Here is a 16,697-nt window from a genome sequence, read left to right as displayed (position 1 = left end):
TGCTAGCCAGCTATGAGTGTACAGGGAGGAGGGGCGACTGGCGACGGGGCCAGCCAATCAGCACTGGGGGATGGGAGAAGGGGGAAATAAAAGCGACTTGCGGGTTTTCGATTGGTCGGGGCGTTTCAACCAATGACCAGAGAGTCTAGTACGACGCCGGGCGTCCGATTGGGCATCTGGCAAAGAAGGGGGAGGGGCAGTCAGATTGACCAATCGGATTGCGAGTCGCCGCGGCTGCGTGGAAGGTTGGAGGGGCGGGGCGCTGGACAGAGTGAGCCAAGGCCCGAAGCCGGGGGCTGGATTTAGACCCGGATCCTTGGGGCACAGTGTCCTAGGATAGCGATGGCAGCAGCACAGGGTTTCAGTGGGCTGGAGCGGTGAGTGGAAAAGGGAGGGCGGTTTCCTCAGTACTTCCCACACCATCATTCCTTCCCCCCCCCCAAGGCAGAACCTTTCTGAAGGTCCATTCTCTCCAACCCGCCTACTTCCTCCCTCTCTCAGAGGATGACTCTGATTAAGGAGGAGAAGGGGGAAGAAAAAGTAAAATTGCTGGAAAAGCTCTGGCACCCTTTCTTGGAGAGAGAAGAAAGTGAGAAGAGTTCACCTTTTCCAGTCCCATGAGTCAGGATGACTTTTTTTGGTTGTTCATCTACTCCTCCTCTGGTACACAGACCAGAAGGAGGGTCAACTTCCCCTCTGATCCCAACTACTGACCCATACCCTTGCCCCCTCCCCAACCTGAATTTCCTCAGCACTGTCTGCTTTTCAGGGTAGCCAGGATCCTCATGGCCAGATGTAGGGGTGGCATGTGGGGTAGTTGCGAGGCACTGGGCATCCACGCTACCTCCCCCTCTTCCCGCCTAGCTTTTTATCCTCCGCACTCTGCTGGGGTCTTTTGTTGTGGGTAGGGGATGGGCACTTGTCCGGTCAACAGCATTTCTTGTTGGAACAGACTTTGAGGATGTCCTTGAAAGGTTTCCTCCTTCCACCATCCCTTCGTTTCACTCGGTAACCTCTTGCCGTGATGAAGCTCAGAGCAGGGAAGGCTTGTTTTGGGGCAGTGGGGTGTTGTGTCAGACGTGCAGACAAAGTGCCCCTTGAAAAGCATAGGCTGGCAGTCAGCATTGACTCAAAGCTGGGTATGTTGACCCGAGAGTGAGCATTGACATTGGAGTGCCAGCCTTTGTTTTCATTTCCAGTGGCATTGCTGAGTGATGATTCTCCAGGGATTTGAAACGTTTGCTGTCCAGAGTTTGTGTTGACTGTTGCACATATTGGAGGGTAGGTAACAGTGCAGGCATGTTGAATGTGACATTTGTGCAGGGTTTGAGGTTGTTATCAATTGCTCTGTCCATCCTAGGGTCTGATATTGCACTGACACACTGGGGACGATGTTCAGTTTCATTGTCAGTTTGTTACCCACGCTGAGAGTGGCTCATAAAAGAGCTTGATATTTTTGGGAATAGTGTTTGTCAGCTTGTGCACACTTGTAGAGAATCTTTGTCTTCAGGATACTTAGTGTCAGACTCATTCTCTGAATGTACAATGATCAGTTGGATTTCCACCTTTGAGTGGGTTGGTTTTGCTCATCCTTTAAAGATTCTATTCTCCAACAAGGAGCATAATGGATCATGTCTGGAGTGTTGGGAACATTATTACAATGGCACAGCTTTGCTTCATTGCAGCTCTCTTGCTAAGCCTCATATAGGATCCATTCATGAGGATCACCATGCGTTTCTAATCACTTCCTGTTGGCATGCACCAGGCAGGATATAATGATGAAATAATGCAGGTAGCCAAATTTGACACAGACTGTGCCAACCAGGAAGAATCTGTGGGCTTTGTGTACTCCAAGAGGATGCTGAGGCTGCTGTTGCTCTGTGTTTTCCTTTGACTTGGCTTCCATTCTGACAGCACAGAAGACCCTATTAAGTTAGCATAGCCAGTCTTGATCCCTTTTGAAGATTGTTACAATTGTGACTTCCTGGAGATGTGCCATTTTTTTCAGATGAAGGAGATGAGATTGTGTATTTGCATGGAGAGCATTTCTGTTTGGTACTTTAATATGGTTTCTGAATGCAGAAAAATCATTGTTAATTCTCAGCTTTTGGATCTTTTCAAACTTTGGTCATTCTGTGGTTGTGCCAAGATAATGGCAAAAGCATGCAATGGTTTGTGGTCAAGACTGAGACTTAATAGGGGAGATCCTTGAACTGTTCCTTCCAAAAGAGCTGACTTCCCTCTGACCTTGATGAATGCCACTCAGTGGGCCAGGTTCATTGGTGCTTGGCCCTGAGATGATCTTGAGTTTTCTGAAGCATCCACACATGTCACGGCTATCAGCAGGTTGTTAGATTTCCTGAACATTTTCCAGCTGTGATCTCTTGTTACACCAAGGGTTTTATGTTGGACTTCAACCGTCATTCATCTGTAAACCTAATTTAGTTCCCTCAAATGCAGGAAACCTTTGCACTTAAGTTTTAGGAGTTCCTGGGTGTCCTGGTTATTTGACTCAAAGGGACCTTCATCTTTCTTCAGAGAGAAACCAAGTGTCTCCTCACAGGTGCTGTTCATGATGAGTTGAAGAGCAGATCAGATCCTATGAACATTCCGTGATTCCTGTTTGCTGAGTGTCTCCATGTGACAGGTGCTCACTGAATAGGCAGACCTTTGTCGAGTCATTGACTCTATTGATATTCATGTTCTGGTAACACTGTTTTTGCTGCCATTGCTGTTTTTGGGCCAAGTTTCCACTTTCAAATAGACCTGTTGAACCTCTACCCAGTGTTGTATGACTTTTAACTTTGTCCAACCAAGTCCACCAGCATCTCCACATCATGTTTTTGGGCCAGATGGAGATATTAGGCAATGGTTAGTGCAGCTCCTGTCATGGCGTGAATCATGCAGATATCGTTGAGGTCCCTCACTCGGGCAATGACAGAGTCAACCTGGTTTCAATTTGTTTCAAGTGAAAGCTTAACCATGCAGTCTTCTGTTTGTCTCTCTGACAAGAAATGGTACTTGTTATCGAGGGGTACTCGGTTGAGATTCATTTTCCTCATTCATTCTTGCCAACCAAACCTTTCCAGAGATTTGAGGCCCTCATCTTCTTTGGGTTACAGGGCAACAATGGATCCTGTTTAGAAATACTCTTTGGCCTTGTCTGATGCTTCTAGTGTTGGACCGTACACAATGACCACTGATCTGGCTTCAGATGAGCTGTCATGGTTGACTGAGTCTTGTTTATCCCAAATGGGGCCTCACTGTGATGGTTAACTCATTTGTTTTTTCATGACGAAACCAATCCCATGGAATCGTTTTGCATCTTCAGTCTTGTCTTTCCAGAAGAGATTTGTTCACCTCCTTGTCCTTTGACTGGTCTTCCCCTTTCCACCCATGTATAAGCCAGGCCATCAACGTTGCCTTTCCAGCATTGAAATTTCAGATTTGTGGTGTGACAGGAATTTGTAAGGGTCAATGTATTCCTGGTTCGCACTTTAATTTTGAGTGGGTTGAAAGTGACAATGGGTGGGTTCCTTTAATGTGCAATGGCTGATGTATACTGACAATAAGACAGTGCTGGTGCAACAAGGCTCTGTCTACTGGCCAAGATACGGACAAGATTAGAGACCAGGCTACAACACAGAGACAGGAACTGACCTGCATGTCTTATTGGCCCAATCACCCCTTACAAAACGTAACAGCCCAGAATGCTGTTTGTTTCAGTCTTATTATCAGAGCAGAGGTACTGCTTTTCAACATTGCTCCCCTGTGAAACCAACAAAGACTCACTACTGCCACAGCAGGCTGAATCTTTCACAAATGGTTGATCAGACACTTATAAACAAGTTGTATTATTATTGCAGCAGTGTTTTTTTTTCGCTCCAAGATTTCTAGTTATGCTTTCACCAAAGAGCAAAACCTAAAGTTGTCCCTCTGGAAAAAGAAAGGTATCCATGTGTAAAAACAGGCCGAACAGTTTGAGGACAAATACTTTCAATTGTCTCACTTTGCGACTTGTTCAATAATTACAGCATGTTGTCACAGTTTGTCTCATCGCAACTTTAAATCCCAAGGCACAGCGGTGGGATCAGGTGGGAATCAGAGTAGAGTCAGACAAATGAGCACAAATCTGCCTCTCTCTCCCCTGCCTTCCCTACCCCCCCCCCCCCCCCCCCCCCCCACCCCTCTGAACTTCACAAATACCATTCTAATCTTCATGCCCGTGCCCCTCATTTCCCTCTGATTCTCAGGCCTTGAATCCCACTGACCCTCATTACCTTGTCATCTGATGTTCAGCTCCATATCCTCTCCAACTTCATGCTCCTGCCTCCCTGACCTATACTCCCTCTGATTTTCACCCCCCCCCCCCAGCAGATGTCACTACTCATTATGTGACCCTAATGACTCCACCTCTTCCAGACCACCTCCACCAGCATTTCGCCTCTAATCAGTTTATCCCCATCCTCTCCTTGCTCTCTCTTCCTTTGACCCTGTCCCCTCTTCTGTAACCACCTCTGGTCACTTTTAGATTCCCTCCACTCCTTCCTGTAATTCCCATACCTTTACTCTTTGTTGCTGCAGTCCCATCTCTCCAACTCTCTCCTGCATGTTTATGTTGTCAGCCCATGTGCGAGTTTCCTGGAACAAAAGATTAATTTCTCGGGCAGTTAACACTAAAGTCCCAGAGCATCACAGGGTGCTATCTCATGAGTTTAGCCTGAGGGTCAACATGCTGCAGGAGAGAGGTGGGGTTTGAGACAATGATCTTTCAGGTTAACCCTGAGCTTGTGTGGTTGGACGTTATTGGTGAAAGATTCAATGGGGGTGGGGTTTGCAATTGTTTTAAAATGAAACCTATATGCCCACCTAGAGTTGGCAAAGTTATCCTTTTTGTCTTCCAAATGTTGTTTTTCTTTGCTTATGCCTATCTTTAAGACATGATGATAGATGGAGCTACTGTCAAAGAGATACAATGTTTCCTCTTGTTTGATAGCAATGTCCTTGATTGCTTTCGGCAGGAACTGCTGGGTATGCTTTGCCACTGACCTTGATGATCGCTCTGCAGAATGGGTAAGCCCATGTCGATGTAAAGGGTCCACAAAATGGATACACCAGGCATGCCTACAACGATGGCTGGATGAGAAGCAGAAGGGGAACAGCACAGGCCGAGTGGCCTGTCCACAGTGCAACACTGAATATCTGATAGTCTTCCCAAAGTTAGGTGCGTACAAGACTTTGACCTCCTCTCTCTGTCGTCAGCTCCCCCGTTGAAAAATGCTAAATTTAAAAAAAATTTTCCAACCACTATGTACTAATCAGCTGGTTTTCACCCTTCCGAAGTGCGTCATGTATGTTCAGCTACTTCATAAGAATCCATTCTTCCCAGCTGAGCCCAAGATTTGGAATGTGTCCAATACCGTGCCTTAAATTCAATCTCCAAAAAAAGTCCTTTCGACTAAATATTAATCAGCCCTTTAGTTTGTTCATTAAGCGACTATAATTATACTACCTATAATTTACAGGGTTGCATTGGTATTAGCACTGACTTTGCAGAACAAGAATTACAACACTCATAATTGATACATACAGAATTCAAGACAGCAATTAGGTCTCCATCTGGATCATTGTGATTCAGTCTACTGCCCTCATCTTTTAATGATTCAAGACTCCATGCTGTACATCTCTATGACTATGACTCTATTACTTCTAAATTGTGTTCATAAACGTTTGATCGAAACTGTCAGATTTGGTACTCACTGAATTTGTTGACCGTGACGGGCAAAAATAGGAAATGGAGGAACTGTTCCTCCTATTTTTGTAATTAACCATTACTTCATCCTTTGAGCCTAAAGAATTGTCCAAAGACATTGGCCAGTGAGCCAAAGGAAGAGATGTTAATAGGGGTAAACTTGGTTAAAAAGCTGAGTCTTAAATCTCGCTTTAACAATATGAAGTGCAAAGGCAGAAGGTATCTTTCGGCTTGCAGAATGAGACTGGGGAGGTACCAGAAAGTACAAGATAACAAACACAGTTGTATGAATAAGCTAGAGATGAATACAAGAAGGGAAAGTTATTCAATCCTGACCGAGCACCAGGAGCTATTTAAGCCTCGGCAAAGTTTCCAAACTGGGAGCCTAATGACCAGATTAATATCTGAAAAGAAACCAGAGTATGATGTAGTTTTATGCATAACTTGTCTTCATGTTGTTTTTTTTGTAATTTTATTCTTCAGGTCCAGTCGTTTACTCCTTGCATCAAGTTGACCGCATTCTGTCCAAAGCCAGCCCCTTTGCAGCAGCCAGCATTGTGGTGGGGACCGTCTATTGGTCGGCAGTGACTTACGGAGCAGTGACTGTCATGCAGGTCGGCCTTCCCATATCAAGTGGATTGTTCTCCAGAGCCAAGAATTGTTAACTCACTTTGTATCAATTGTTAAGTCAGACCGTGACTTGCTGAAGGTAGCCCTTGTGTGAGCAAGGTGGTCCGTATTGCAACAGGGACAACAGGTCAAGTCTGTGACCCTAAGCTGTGGAAAAACACAGTCAGTGACAATTATCGTTGGATAGTTCTGTCACTTGGAGGTGTTGAGTATTATATAACTAGTCAGTTTGCAATTGTAGTTTGCATGTCTTGTAATTGCATATCAGTTTTCTGCTCTACTTGTATTTTGAAAAGGGTTTGAATGTTGCATCGTTGACTGTGTGCAAGCAGTTTATGGTCAGATTCCAGTGGGCAAGCTTCACAGGCGTGTTCTGCTGTTTACCGCATAGCATAGTTGGAAGCAAGAAAGCTGCATATCCCCATCCTGCCTGTATAGGTTGGTTACACTCCTGAAGCAGCCAGTTACTTCCATTTCACCCATTGCATTGACTTGCTCAGGTCACAATTCTGCTGGATTCATAGAGAACTCATTAATGAAGTCAGTAAGATTCTCTGGGACTTTCACTTGACCCTCACCCTTAGGGCAGAACAATTCCACTATCACGTAACTGAGTGTAGCAAAACTTGGAAATTTCAAACCACGAGGAAGGCCTCACAACAAAATAGATGGCAGTAAATTGTCAGTTTAGTTCAATTAAATAACAGGGTAATTTGTCATGAGAAGAAGGAGCAATATGAGGTGAGCTGGGCCATGTCTCAAACCGTGATGCTTGTGGCCTTGGAGCTCTTAAGTGCTTACACTCGGTGACGAAGTCAGAAAATTCCCTTCATCAGTGCTGGCACTCCTTGCTAGATTGAGAAAAGCGAATTACGGATTATCACATTATTACATCGCATTAAACAGAACAAAGTACTTGAGAGACTTGCAGAGCAGCAGCCTCCATTGTCTTTGGCTGTTGGTTTCATTAAGTGGCTGTCAGTGAGCATAACAATTTACTTTGTGCAAGAACATAGTAAATATGTACAGGATTGACCATATGGCCTTTGAGAAGCTTCTTCAGCTTCAACCTTCCCACTCACTCCCCAAACCCTTTGATTCCCTGATGACCAAAAATGTGTCCATCCTGCCCTTATCGGTTTTCAACAATGGAGCATCCACTCCTTTTGCATTAAGGAACTTCATAAGTTCAGAGCTCTTTTTAAGTGGTGATTTCTCCTCATGTCAGTCCTAAGTGATTGGACCCTTGTGCAGAGACTGTCCCTTATCTTCAGTTTTGCTGACCTTGATGTCTGTCCTGTCAAACCCCTTGAGAATCATTTCAGTAGATCACGTCTCGTTATTGTCATTTCCCAAGAAAATCAGCCCAATTTACTGAACCTCACATCATGGGGACAGCCACCTGAAACCAGGGGCTGATCTTGCCAATGAGTTTTTTTTGGGGTTTTGGAGACTAGTGTTCAAAAGAAATATGTGCTTTTCACACAACATAACTCGCACAACGTAATAGTTTAAGCAAATAGTTCAGATTTGTTGGGGTGGGGCGGGGGGGTGCATGTTACGTAAGCATTTAATGGAATAGGTGGTGAATCTCAGTGAGCAAAGATGAGTGGAGGCTTGACTGACGTCCCTGGGCTGAATTTCTGGCTTCTTCGCCAATCATACTATATAATTTGATGCAAACAGGTGGGTTTTGGAGAACACTGTAACTTGATCTGTCTTGATCTCTCTGTAGGTTGTTGGACATAAGAAAGGTTTGGACTTAATGGAGCGGGCAGACCCACTGTTCCTACTGATGGGGCTTCCTACCATTCCTGTGATGCTTATTCTGGCCAAGATGATCCGGTGGGAGGACTTTGTGCTTCGCATGTGGCGCAAATACTCCAGCAAGCTACAGGTTCTAAGTAACATTTTCCCAGGTGAGAATCCAGGCTGGTCCCATTAATCACTGAATTGTCACTATAGACAGGAAGCCAAGAGATTTGAGATGGTTATTTCATTTTTTTTTATAAGAAGAATTGTAGCTCAGGTTGAGGTCCAGGTTGCAAGTTTGCTCGCTGAGCTGGCAGGTTTGTTTCGTCATCATCGATAAATACATTGATTTGGACCCCATTTACCAATCTCTGACCAAAAAAAACCAAAAATGATGTCACCCACCTTAAGAGACCAAGACACACAAATGGAGAGCGGGACACAACACCAGCACTTCACCGGAGGCTCACTGATGATGTTACCTAGCATGATGACAAAACATCTGAAAACGAACCTGCCAGCTCAGTGAGCAAACTTCCAACCATGGTTATTTTACTTATTCCGTTCTCATGGATGGAAAAGTGTTCATTCTAATCATGTATTTTAGCGTTAAAATGTTTTGGCCTATGTATGTCAGATGTTCATATTTGTACCATCAGTTGTGCACCCCTCCAATATCTCTGCAGTGATCTAATCCTGGTTGCTTGACCTCCAATTTTAATCAATTGATGGTAGTGCCGACTGCTGCCTCTGCTGTCAGCTTTCGTGTACTCTTTCTGCTTTGCTAACCTTTCCTTCCTCCTTAAAATTGACCTCTTTATTCCAGATGTTTTTTGATCTCCTTAAGTGGCCTTGGGCAAATTGTGTTTGCCAATGCTTCTGTGAAGAACCTTGGGATGTTTCAGACAACTCTGTCCGTCTCGTTTCATTGTCTTTTTTTTTTAACCACGTGGTATTTTGATTGATCTCATACACTGTTCAATCTTGCAGTCTCTTGTTCTCATTGCATTTCTCTCACCATCATCCCTGTTTCTTAATTGCATTTGACGCTTTCTAATCACGTTGTATATCCAGTTTTTGCTGAAATTGTCCATCTTCTCTCTTGTTTGAGCAGCACTGCTCAAAACGATGGATCGCCAAATGCTGGAGAAGACCTGATAGATAGATAAAATGAAGAACTGTGGATGCCAGAGATCTGAAGCATAAACAGAAATTGCTGGAGAAATTCAGCAGGGCTGACAGCATCTGTAAGGAGAAAACAAAGTTAATGTCTGGGATAAGTGTCACTGAAGTTCAAACCTTGACACAGTTTTTATCTCCACCGATGCTGCCAGGACCTGATAGAGGTCATTTTTACTTGTTTCAAGCTGCTTTGAGAAATGAACAATGAAGTCATCCCTGCAGTAGCAGTTTGACTGGATGTATGTGCAGCTCCTTCATTTCATGTGTTATTCAGGTTGTGTTGACGTTTGAACATTGTGCAGGTTTTGGATGCCCCGTTCCTCGTGTACCAGCTGAGACCAGCTATCAGAGTGACCACATGTCTGTCTCCCGCATCTTGTGTGGTGCCCTTGTGTTCCCCACAATCTCCAGCATGGTTGGCAAGCTGATATTCAGTGGTGTTCACTCCAACCTCCAGCGAACCATCTTGGTGAGTATATGTACCACGTCCTTCGATTTTTCTCCCTTGCTCTCCCAAATGCTCTGACTTGTGCCGGGACTCTATTTCATTTGCACCATTGGTCTTTGGTCGTTCTGGAACGTCCAGTGCTTTAACTAGTCATCTTGAGTGAGGCTGACTTTAAGGTTTTGCATTTCCTCAGTGCAAACAGAAGTCATCTGGGTAGTATCTTTTATTGTAGGAATGCATCATTGAAGCCCAGCTTGAGTACGTTGCCTAAGCTGATGCTGAGTGCGAAGCACACTGGATTTTCCATTCCAGTGACCTCATGGTATTGATGGAAGGGGAATACTGATTCCTTCACTTACTGTCTACCATTCTTTCCTCATCCAGCACCACTAAAAAGTAGATGAGCCATCATTCACCTCTCAGCTTCTTTGTTGTCTAATAGAAGAATTCATGCCCTGTCAGTGTGGAAAGCTCTTCTCAAAGGCCTATACAACCTTTTCCACCTGGATGAACCAACCTCTCACAACCTGTCCTGTCCAGCTCTTTACAATCTTCATACATTTCAGTGATATCATTTCAAGTTGAGAGAATGTAGTTTCGTACTGTTCAGATCTTATCAGAAGCCTGTCAATGAGTCATACAGCACAGAAACCTGCTGACCAAGTTTCTCAAACTAAACTAGTCCCATTTGGCCCATATTCTTCTGAATGTTCCTTATTCATGTCCCTGTCCAAATGTCTTTTAAATTTTGAAACTGTATCTGCATCTACCATTTTCTCTGGTTTATGAAACACCTTTTTTTTGAAAATGTTGCCCCTCGGGTCCCTTCTCAATCTTTCTCCTCTCCATTCAAAATTATGCCTTCCAACTACTCTGCATTAGTTGTAATCTCTCTTGGGCGGCTGTGTAAGTCAGCAGGTATATTGTCAGCTAAGCCTTTGGATAGTGGCAGTTAGATTTCTATACCTCTTGGAGTGTAATCCCATTGCAATAGTCTCCTGTCTCCTCAAAAGGGAACAGGTATGTCATAGCTTAGGATCGCTTGTAATTTCCCCAGCGCCAAATATCCTGCTGATGGTCATAGTTAATTCCTCACAAAAGGCCTACTTGGGGCAAGATCAGAGGTTTGTGGTCAAGTGGCTTGTGTTGCACTCAGAGCCAATGCATGGATGGGAAAAGAAAATCAGAAAAGTCAAGATTTTGTTATTTTTGAAAGCCTTACACTGCTAGATTAAGTGTTCAGTCTGAACCACTGTAAATTCATCTGAGGTTAATTTGAGGATAATTCCAAGTGAAACCTGTTAGACAGATCAACAGTTCTTAAGAATTTCTGTATCCTTGTGTCAAGGGTTTCTTTCTTAACAAATGGAAGAAAACTAATGTTGCATCGGCTCAAACATTCTCAAAGATGAAGGATGGTTTCAACCAAAGAATTTTGAATTGGGGTGAAGGGAATTCGGAGGTTGTTTTTGATGAGGGACACAAAGGGGCAGGTGAACAATTTTCACTGAACAGCGGCTTGTTAATTGGGAGGTTATCAATACAATAATGAAAGATGAGATTGGATGAAAATTATCAGGATTTGAATTGCTGAATCAGTGACAGTAACAGAATGCAGAATCCAAATATTAAGGTGCTGTGGAAAAATATTCAACAAAAAAGGGAAAACAGTAAAACTGAGGAAAGATCATGTGTGGAGAGATCATTCAGAGAGTCGTCCAATGCACAAATGGCTCTCTGCTGAAATGTGAAATTCCAATTGCTGCTGTATAGATGAATGGCCTTGTGAAACAAGGAGAGTCAGGCTGAACTTTGAGAAGCAGCTTTGTGGATCCATAGCACTTTGCAACTATCTTGCTGTGCATCAAGATTGACTTTCTGTCTCTGTCTCTCTCTCTCTCTCTCTCTCTCTGATCAGGGTGGGATTGCCTTCATTGCCATCAAAGGGGCCCTAAAAGTTTACTTCAGACAGCAGCAATATCTGATCCAAGCAAACCGCCGGATTCTGAACTATCCTGAGCGAGACGATGACCAGGAAGAACTCCAGGCAAGTTATGAGGATTCTGGGAGTGACTAAAATGGTGATTTGCAGAGATTCGAGCAGGTGTGCACTGAGATGGACTGTTTTCACTTCAGGCCTCGTGGAATTGGCACTCGATATCACCCGTTTTGGGGACATCACCACACTGAGAGATTGCAAAATGCTGAGCTGGAATCCAGCCCCCGTAGAGCTGGTCCCACTGGTTTCTTTTTAAACATGGACTGAATATCTATGCTCATTTTTAACTGGTATTACATTCTTTAATCTCACTGCTTGTCTATTTGATATTTCAAACTCCTCTCAGCAAATCTCTGCCAGAGGCAACAGTCCCAAGCAGTACCATGTTTGAAAGTTCCTGTGCAAGTATGACACCATGGCTTGGCAGGACACGATTCCTCTGATTGTGTGAAAGCTGGGAGAACTTGAAAACTCAACAATGTTCTCATGGCATTTGCTGGACAGGAGAAAGCACTCCATCTCAAGTCTGTATGATACACCAGACTGTGCAGATTGTAAAAGGGATGGACATGGAGTATCAGGAATGTGGATTGGATCTCAAGTGATTTCTGTCGACCTTGTAAGCAAATCAGATTGTTGGCATCTTTTAAAGTGATCTAAAAATTCTTCTGTCAGATCCTGTGATATTTCAGGCCACAAGAAAGAAGAGAAATGTAGTGAAAAGTTAAGTTTGGCATTCAGTGAAGTATCACAAGCTTCTGTCCCACAGAGAATTTTCTAAGCTCGTTGCATGTGGCTAAAACATGTGTATCAAAATAAGTGACTTAATTTTATAAATATATATTTAAAAGTTGATAGTGTAGATCAGTTTCTTTTTTTTAAAACCCACAGGAAATAATTTATTTTTAATGGAATTTGCTTATTTCCCTGCTGTGGCAGCCCTAATAAATTGCCTATTTATGCAAAGCTATTTGGAATAAACTGAGGATTCTCAGTAAGTTGAATTGAATTAAAAAAGAAATGCCAGCTCTGAATTGTTGCCTGTTTCTTCCTCTGGTGTTGATGATGTACATGCATAAGTCTTGACATCAAGGCTTTTCTTTTTTTTTTCTCTCTCCTGTTGCTATTTTTGTGCACAGACACAGAAATATGACAGAGGTTGTGCCACACTAAGTTGATGAGTGAAGCAAGAGCAATGGGGTACTTGTTGCCTGGAGTGCAAAATCAGAAAGCATCATATATTATTTGTTCTGCCCCCTACGTTATGTCCCTACATTCAGGTAGTTTGGCAGCACATGGAAGGTGTGTTGCAATTGCTCTGTGGAAGCAAATGGAGAAAATAACACAGGTGAGATCTGGCAACTTGAACCTGCCTGAGCTCCTTCCGATTCTCACCCCTTTGATTTTCATTGCCCCATCAGTGGCGACTGGGCTTTCAGCTGCCCAGGGTCTAGACTGAAATTCATTGCCTGAGCTTCACAGTGTTTCCACTGCTGCATCTCCACCTCAATATTCTCCTTCAAGAATTTTGTTAAAACCTACATCTTGCACCAAGCTTATGCTCATGGACCTTAATTTTTTCTTTTGTCACTCCATGTCAAGTTTTGTTGCATTCGCACTACGCTACACTGAACTGTATTAGAGGTGATATATGAAACCAAGTTGTTGCTGACAGGTCAGTGCAACAATATCCCTTCCTTGTAGCTTTGTCTTTTTCATTCTAAAGTCCAGAAGCTGAAGTGAGCAGAGCTATTCTGTGACTGGATTGTTCCACTTGCCCTCTGGATTATGTATGACAGTGAACTACTGGTTTGTGAATATTGATTTCCAAAAGCTGGTGGAGCTGAAATACTCCATTTGTTTATTTGAGGTTAGCTCCCACCATTTTCTATTGCATCCTGAAAATTGCCTGTATAAAGAATTACCTAAATCTCCTGTGGGACCTTCAGCCCCATGTTATTGTATTAAAAAAGAGATCGAATGTCAATTCTTCAGTGGGGTCTTGATGGAAAGTGAGCACAGCTGCATACTAATCAATGAAAAACTTGATCTTGAATTTGGTGTTTCCTGCGACCAGTTACCTTACTCTACAAGGTGTGTAAGCACATTTGAACAGAATTTGTCCAAATATGCTGATGACATCTAATGAACAAGATTAAGACCAAACACTCATTCATTTTCTCCAGCCTCTGTCTGGGTTCTTCAGCAGAGTTGTCACCTCATTCAGGCATCCCCAACTTACACCACATTGTTCAATACGGTCCACTGACTCCTATTTATGTTGTGGCTGATGTTCACCTCTTCAAATTTCCTTGAAAGTGTTGCATTTAAATTGCTGATTTACAAAAGTAATTCCCTACTGCACAAGACCTGAACAGCCTCCTTCAGTTCCATAACCCAGTTTGTATCTTTGCCCCATCTGTTCCTCCTTGCCCCACGATCAGTGATAAGGCCTTATGGCACAATAGCTGATCATACTGGAATTCTCTCTTTACAAATTTGTCCTTGACTTTAATATCTCCATTCACCCCAAAGCCTTTCAACCCTTTTAAACCGCTGCTGCATGTATTCCACTGCACACGTTTTTGACCTGCTTTTGTTCACTGGCGCTTAAAATCCTCAGTTTATACCTGTTGTTATACTGCATGCTCGAGACCCATTTTGCCTTGCCTCTTGCAGTTCTGTAATTCGTGAAAAGCGTTCTCCTCCCCAGACACCCTCTATTTTGTGTTTTGAAAGAGAGTTCATACCAGACTTGAAAGATTAGCTGTGTTTCTCTCTAGACATGTTCCAGCTCTACTGAGTTTCTCCAGCATTGTCTGTGTATATGACAGCTTTCAGTCGTTGAGATTCATAGTCTTCCTCCAAATTTGCTCTTAATTCTCTCCCCTCTCGTTGCAAAATGAGCAGTCAGGCCCTCAAATAGGCTTTGCTCCTGGCTCTGGAATTTCTTCTTTACTCCTTCTGCTCCTGTACCCTCTCAAGTCCACATTTTCTTTTAAAAAGGAAATCATTTATTCAACCAAATCTTCAATGGCTCCTTCTTTGGTCCAGTGTCCCTTCTGACTGATGATGAGTCGTGTGTGTATCTTTGTGAACGTTGGGCGTATTATTTGTTGCTTCCCATTCTAAATATCGGCTTATTCCTGTTCACAATGGACTTTAACCTGAAGGAAGAGGGGACAGACTGAGATTCATGAGAACATGAGTAACAGGAAATGGGTCAGAGCAGGAAGGAATGGGTGTAGAATGCGTACTTCAAGTAAATGACTGAAAACAAAGCATATTACAAGTCACTTCAGCAGTGAGATTTCAAGATCATGTACATTATGTGTAATTTGATTTGATTTTGTTTTTTTTTGTCATGTGTACTGTAATACAGAAGTACAGGAGTGCAATGAGAAGGGTGTAAGATTGCCACACATGGTGCCATCTTCAGCTTAAGTATCGAGGTACAGACTCTAAAGAACAAAGTCGAAAGAAAGAACAAAATTAAAAGTTAAACATTGCAGTAATTATAGTACAGTGCAAAACATACAAAATAAGGTTAAAAGCTATGTGTTGCAGATCTTAGTTTTAAATGGAAAATGAAGAAATGAAGCTGAAAGTTCAAACATTCCAGTCTTAAGTGCTTAACCACAGTGGAACAGCACGTTGGTGCTGGCAGGTGGGACTAGATGGGGTTGGGATATCTGGTTAGCATGGACGGGTTGGACCAAAGGGTCTGTTTCCATGCTGTACATCTCTATGACTCTATCTTGAGTCTGGAATCTCAAACTGGTATGAAACCCTCTTTGCATTTAGTTATACTTCATTTCAAAACTGATATATGTCACAGAGAGAAAATTACATTTTCTAACAGCGTTTGGCCACACCTGCTGCAGAGATTCAGCACCTCCAAATTTTGGTCATCTGCCTTGCACAATGATTCAGTGTTGTTTATCCAGCCATTCAGCCAAAATTCAACATACTTCGATGTGGGACAAAATGTGTACTTCCAAAAACTTGGGATTCTTATCCTGATGGCGAATGTAGTGTGCTGGTTTAACTTGCTCTCCACATTTCGGCCTGAGGTTGTGAGTAAATGAATAGTGTGTAAGTGTTACACATGCACTAATCACAGACAGTAAAGGTAAGCTGAGATGGATTTTTTTAACTTAGCTTTTGTGTCTCTTTTTCTGTCTCTGAATCCATTCTTTCTTTTCATCTCCATTCATGTATCATGATTTGACTTTGCTATTTGCCGTTCTCTTCCCTCATCCCTCTCTCTCAATCCTTAAATTCTATGGTTAATTTGCTTTGCATTGACAGGCAGAAACTTTGAAACGTCAGGAAGCAGATGGACGGAGAAAAATCTACCATGAATCTGAAAGTGGAGGTCACAAGTGTAAGTTCATCACGAATAGGAATTTAGGGGCAAGTTGTTTGGCCCGAATGCGAAAATCTGGAATAGGCTATCGGAGGGAGCAGTTGAGATGAATGGTACTGATGCATTTGCGTAGGAGCTAGACAAACACACGAGAAAGGAATATGATATGCTGATGGAGTTCAAGGAATTCAGGAACGTGAAGGCTTGGGTGGAGCCTAAAACGGCTGCAGAGAGTGATTGGTCAGAATTGCATGTTGTTATGCTGCATTTCAAGAGCAAATTGTAATGCAATTTTCCAGTTTTTCAACCAAGAATCATGCGAAATGATTGTGACAAAAAGGGATTGGAATCTCAATACAAAACAAAATTTAATGTAACTAATTCACTCATTGCAAGTCAATGGGCCTTATCGTGATCATCAATAAAAGGTGACCGGAAATCTGTTTGTTCACCTTTATCCTCTTGCACAGACGGTTTGCTGAACATTGAGAGTTATGAAGAAGTCGTAATTCTCTGCTACCCCTCTTTTTCTGTCACAGTTTTGTGCATAAAAATCTCGGTGCTG

General features: G+C 43.0%; 1 protein-coding gene across 2 annotated transcripts; it reads left to right on the top strand.

Annotated features, from left to right (window-relative positions):
• The first annotated feature begins 250 nt into the window (after window positions 1-250).
• On the top strand, window positions 251-16,475 carry LOC140459651 (E3 ubiquitin-protein ligase MARCHF5-like). 2 transcript variants are annotated; one of them, XM_072553984.1, is made up of 7 exons: window positions 251-377; window positions 5,022-5,224; window positions 6,236-6,366; window positions 8,118-8,301; window positions 9,619-9,785; window positions 11,683-11,815; window positions 16,079-16,475. In XM_072553984.1, the coding sequence occupies exons 1-7, from the start codon at window positions 343-345 to the stop codon at window positions 16,240-16,242; spliced, it is 1,017 nt and encodes a 338-aa protein (XP_072410085.1). In that variant the 5' UTR covers window positions 251-342; the 3' UTR covers window positions 16,243-16,475. The 2 variants fall into 2 exon arrangements, with proteins under 2 accessions (XP_072410085.1, XP_072410084.1); XM_072553983.1 differs by lacking the exon at window positions 16,079-16,475 and having other exon boundaries at window positions 11,683-12,797.
• The last annotated feature ends 222 nt before the right edge of the window (window positions 16,476-16,697 follow it).

This window comes from Chiloscyllium punctatum, chromosome 35 (genome assembly GCF_047496795.1).
Source record: "Chiloscyllium punctatum isolate Juve2018m chromosome 35, sChiPun1.3, whole genome shotgun sequence".
Taxonomy (NCBI): domain Eukaryota; kingdom Metazoa; phylum Chordata; class Chondrichthyes; order Orectolobiformes; family Hemiscylliidae; genus Chiloscyllium; species Chiloscyllium punctatum.
Note: the sequence above shows the minus strand (reverse complement) of the source record. Positions and strands in the feature narration are given on the sequence as shown.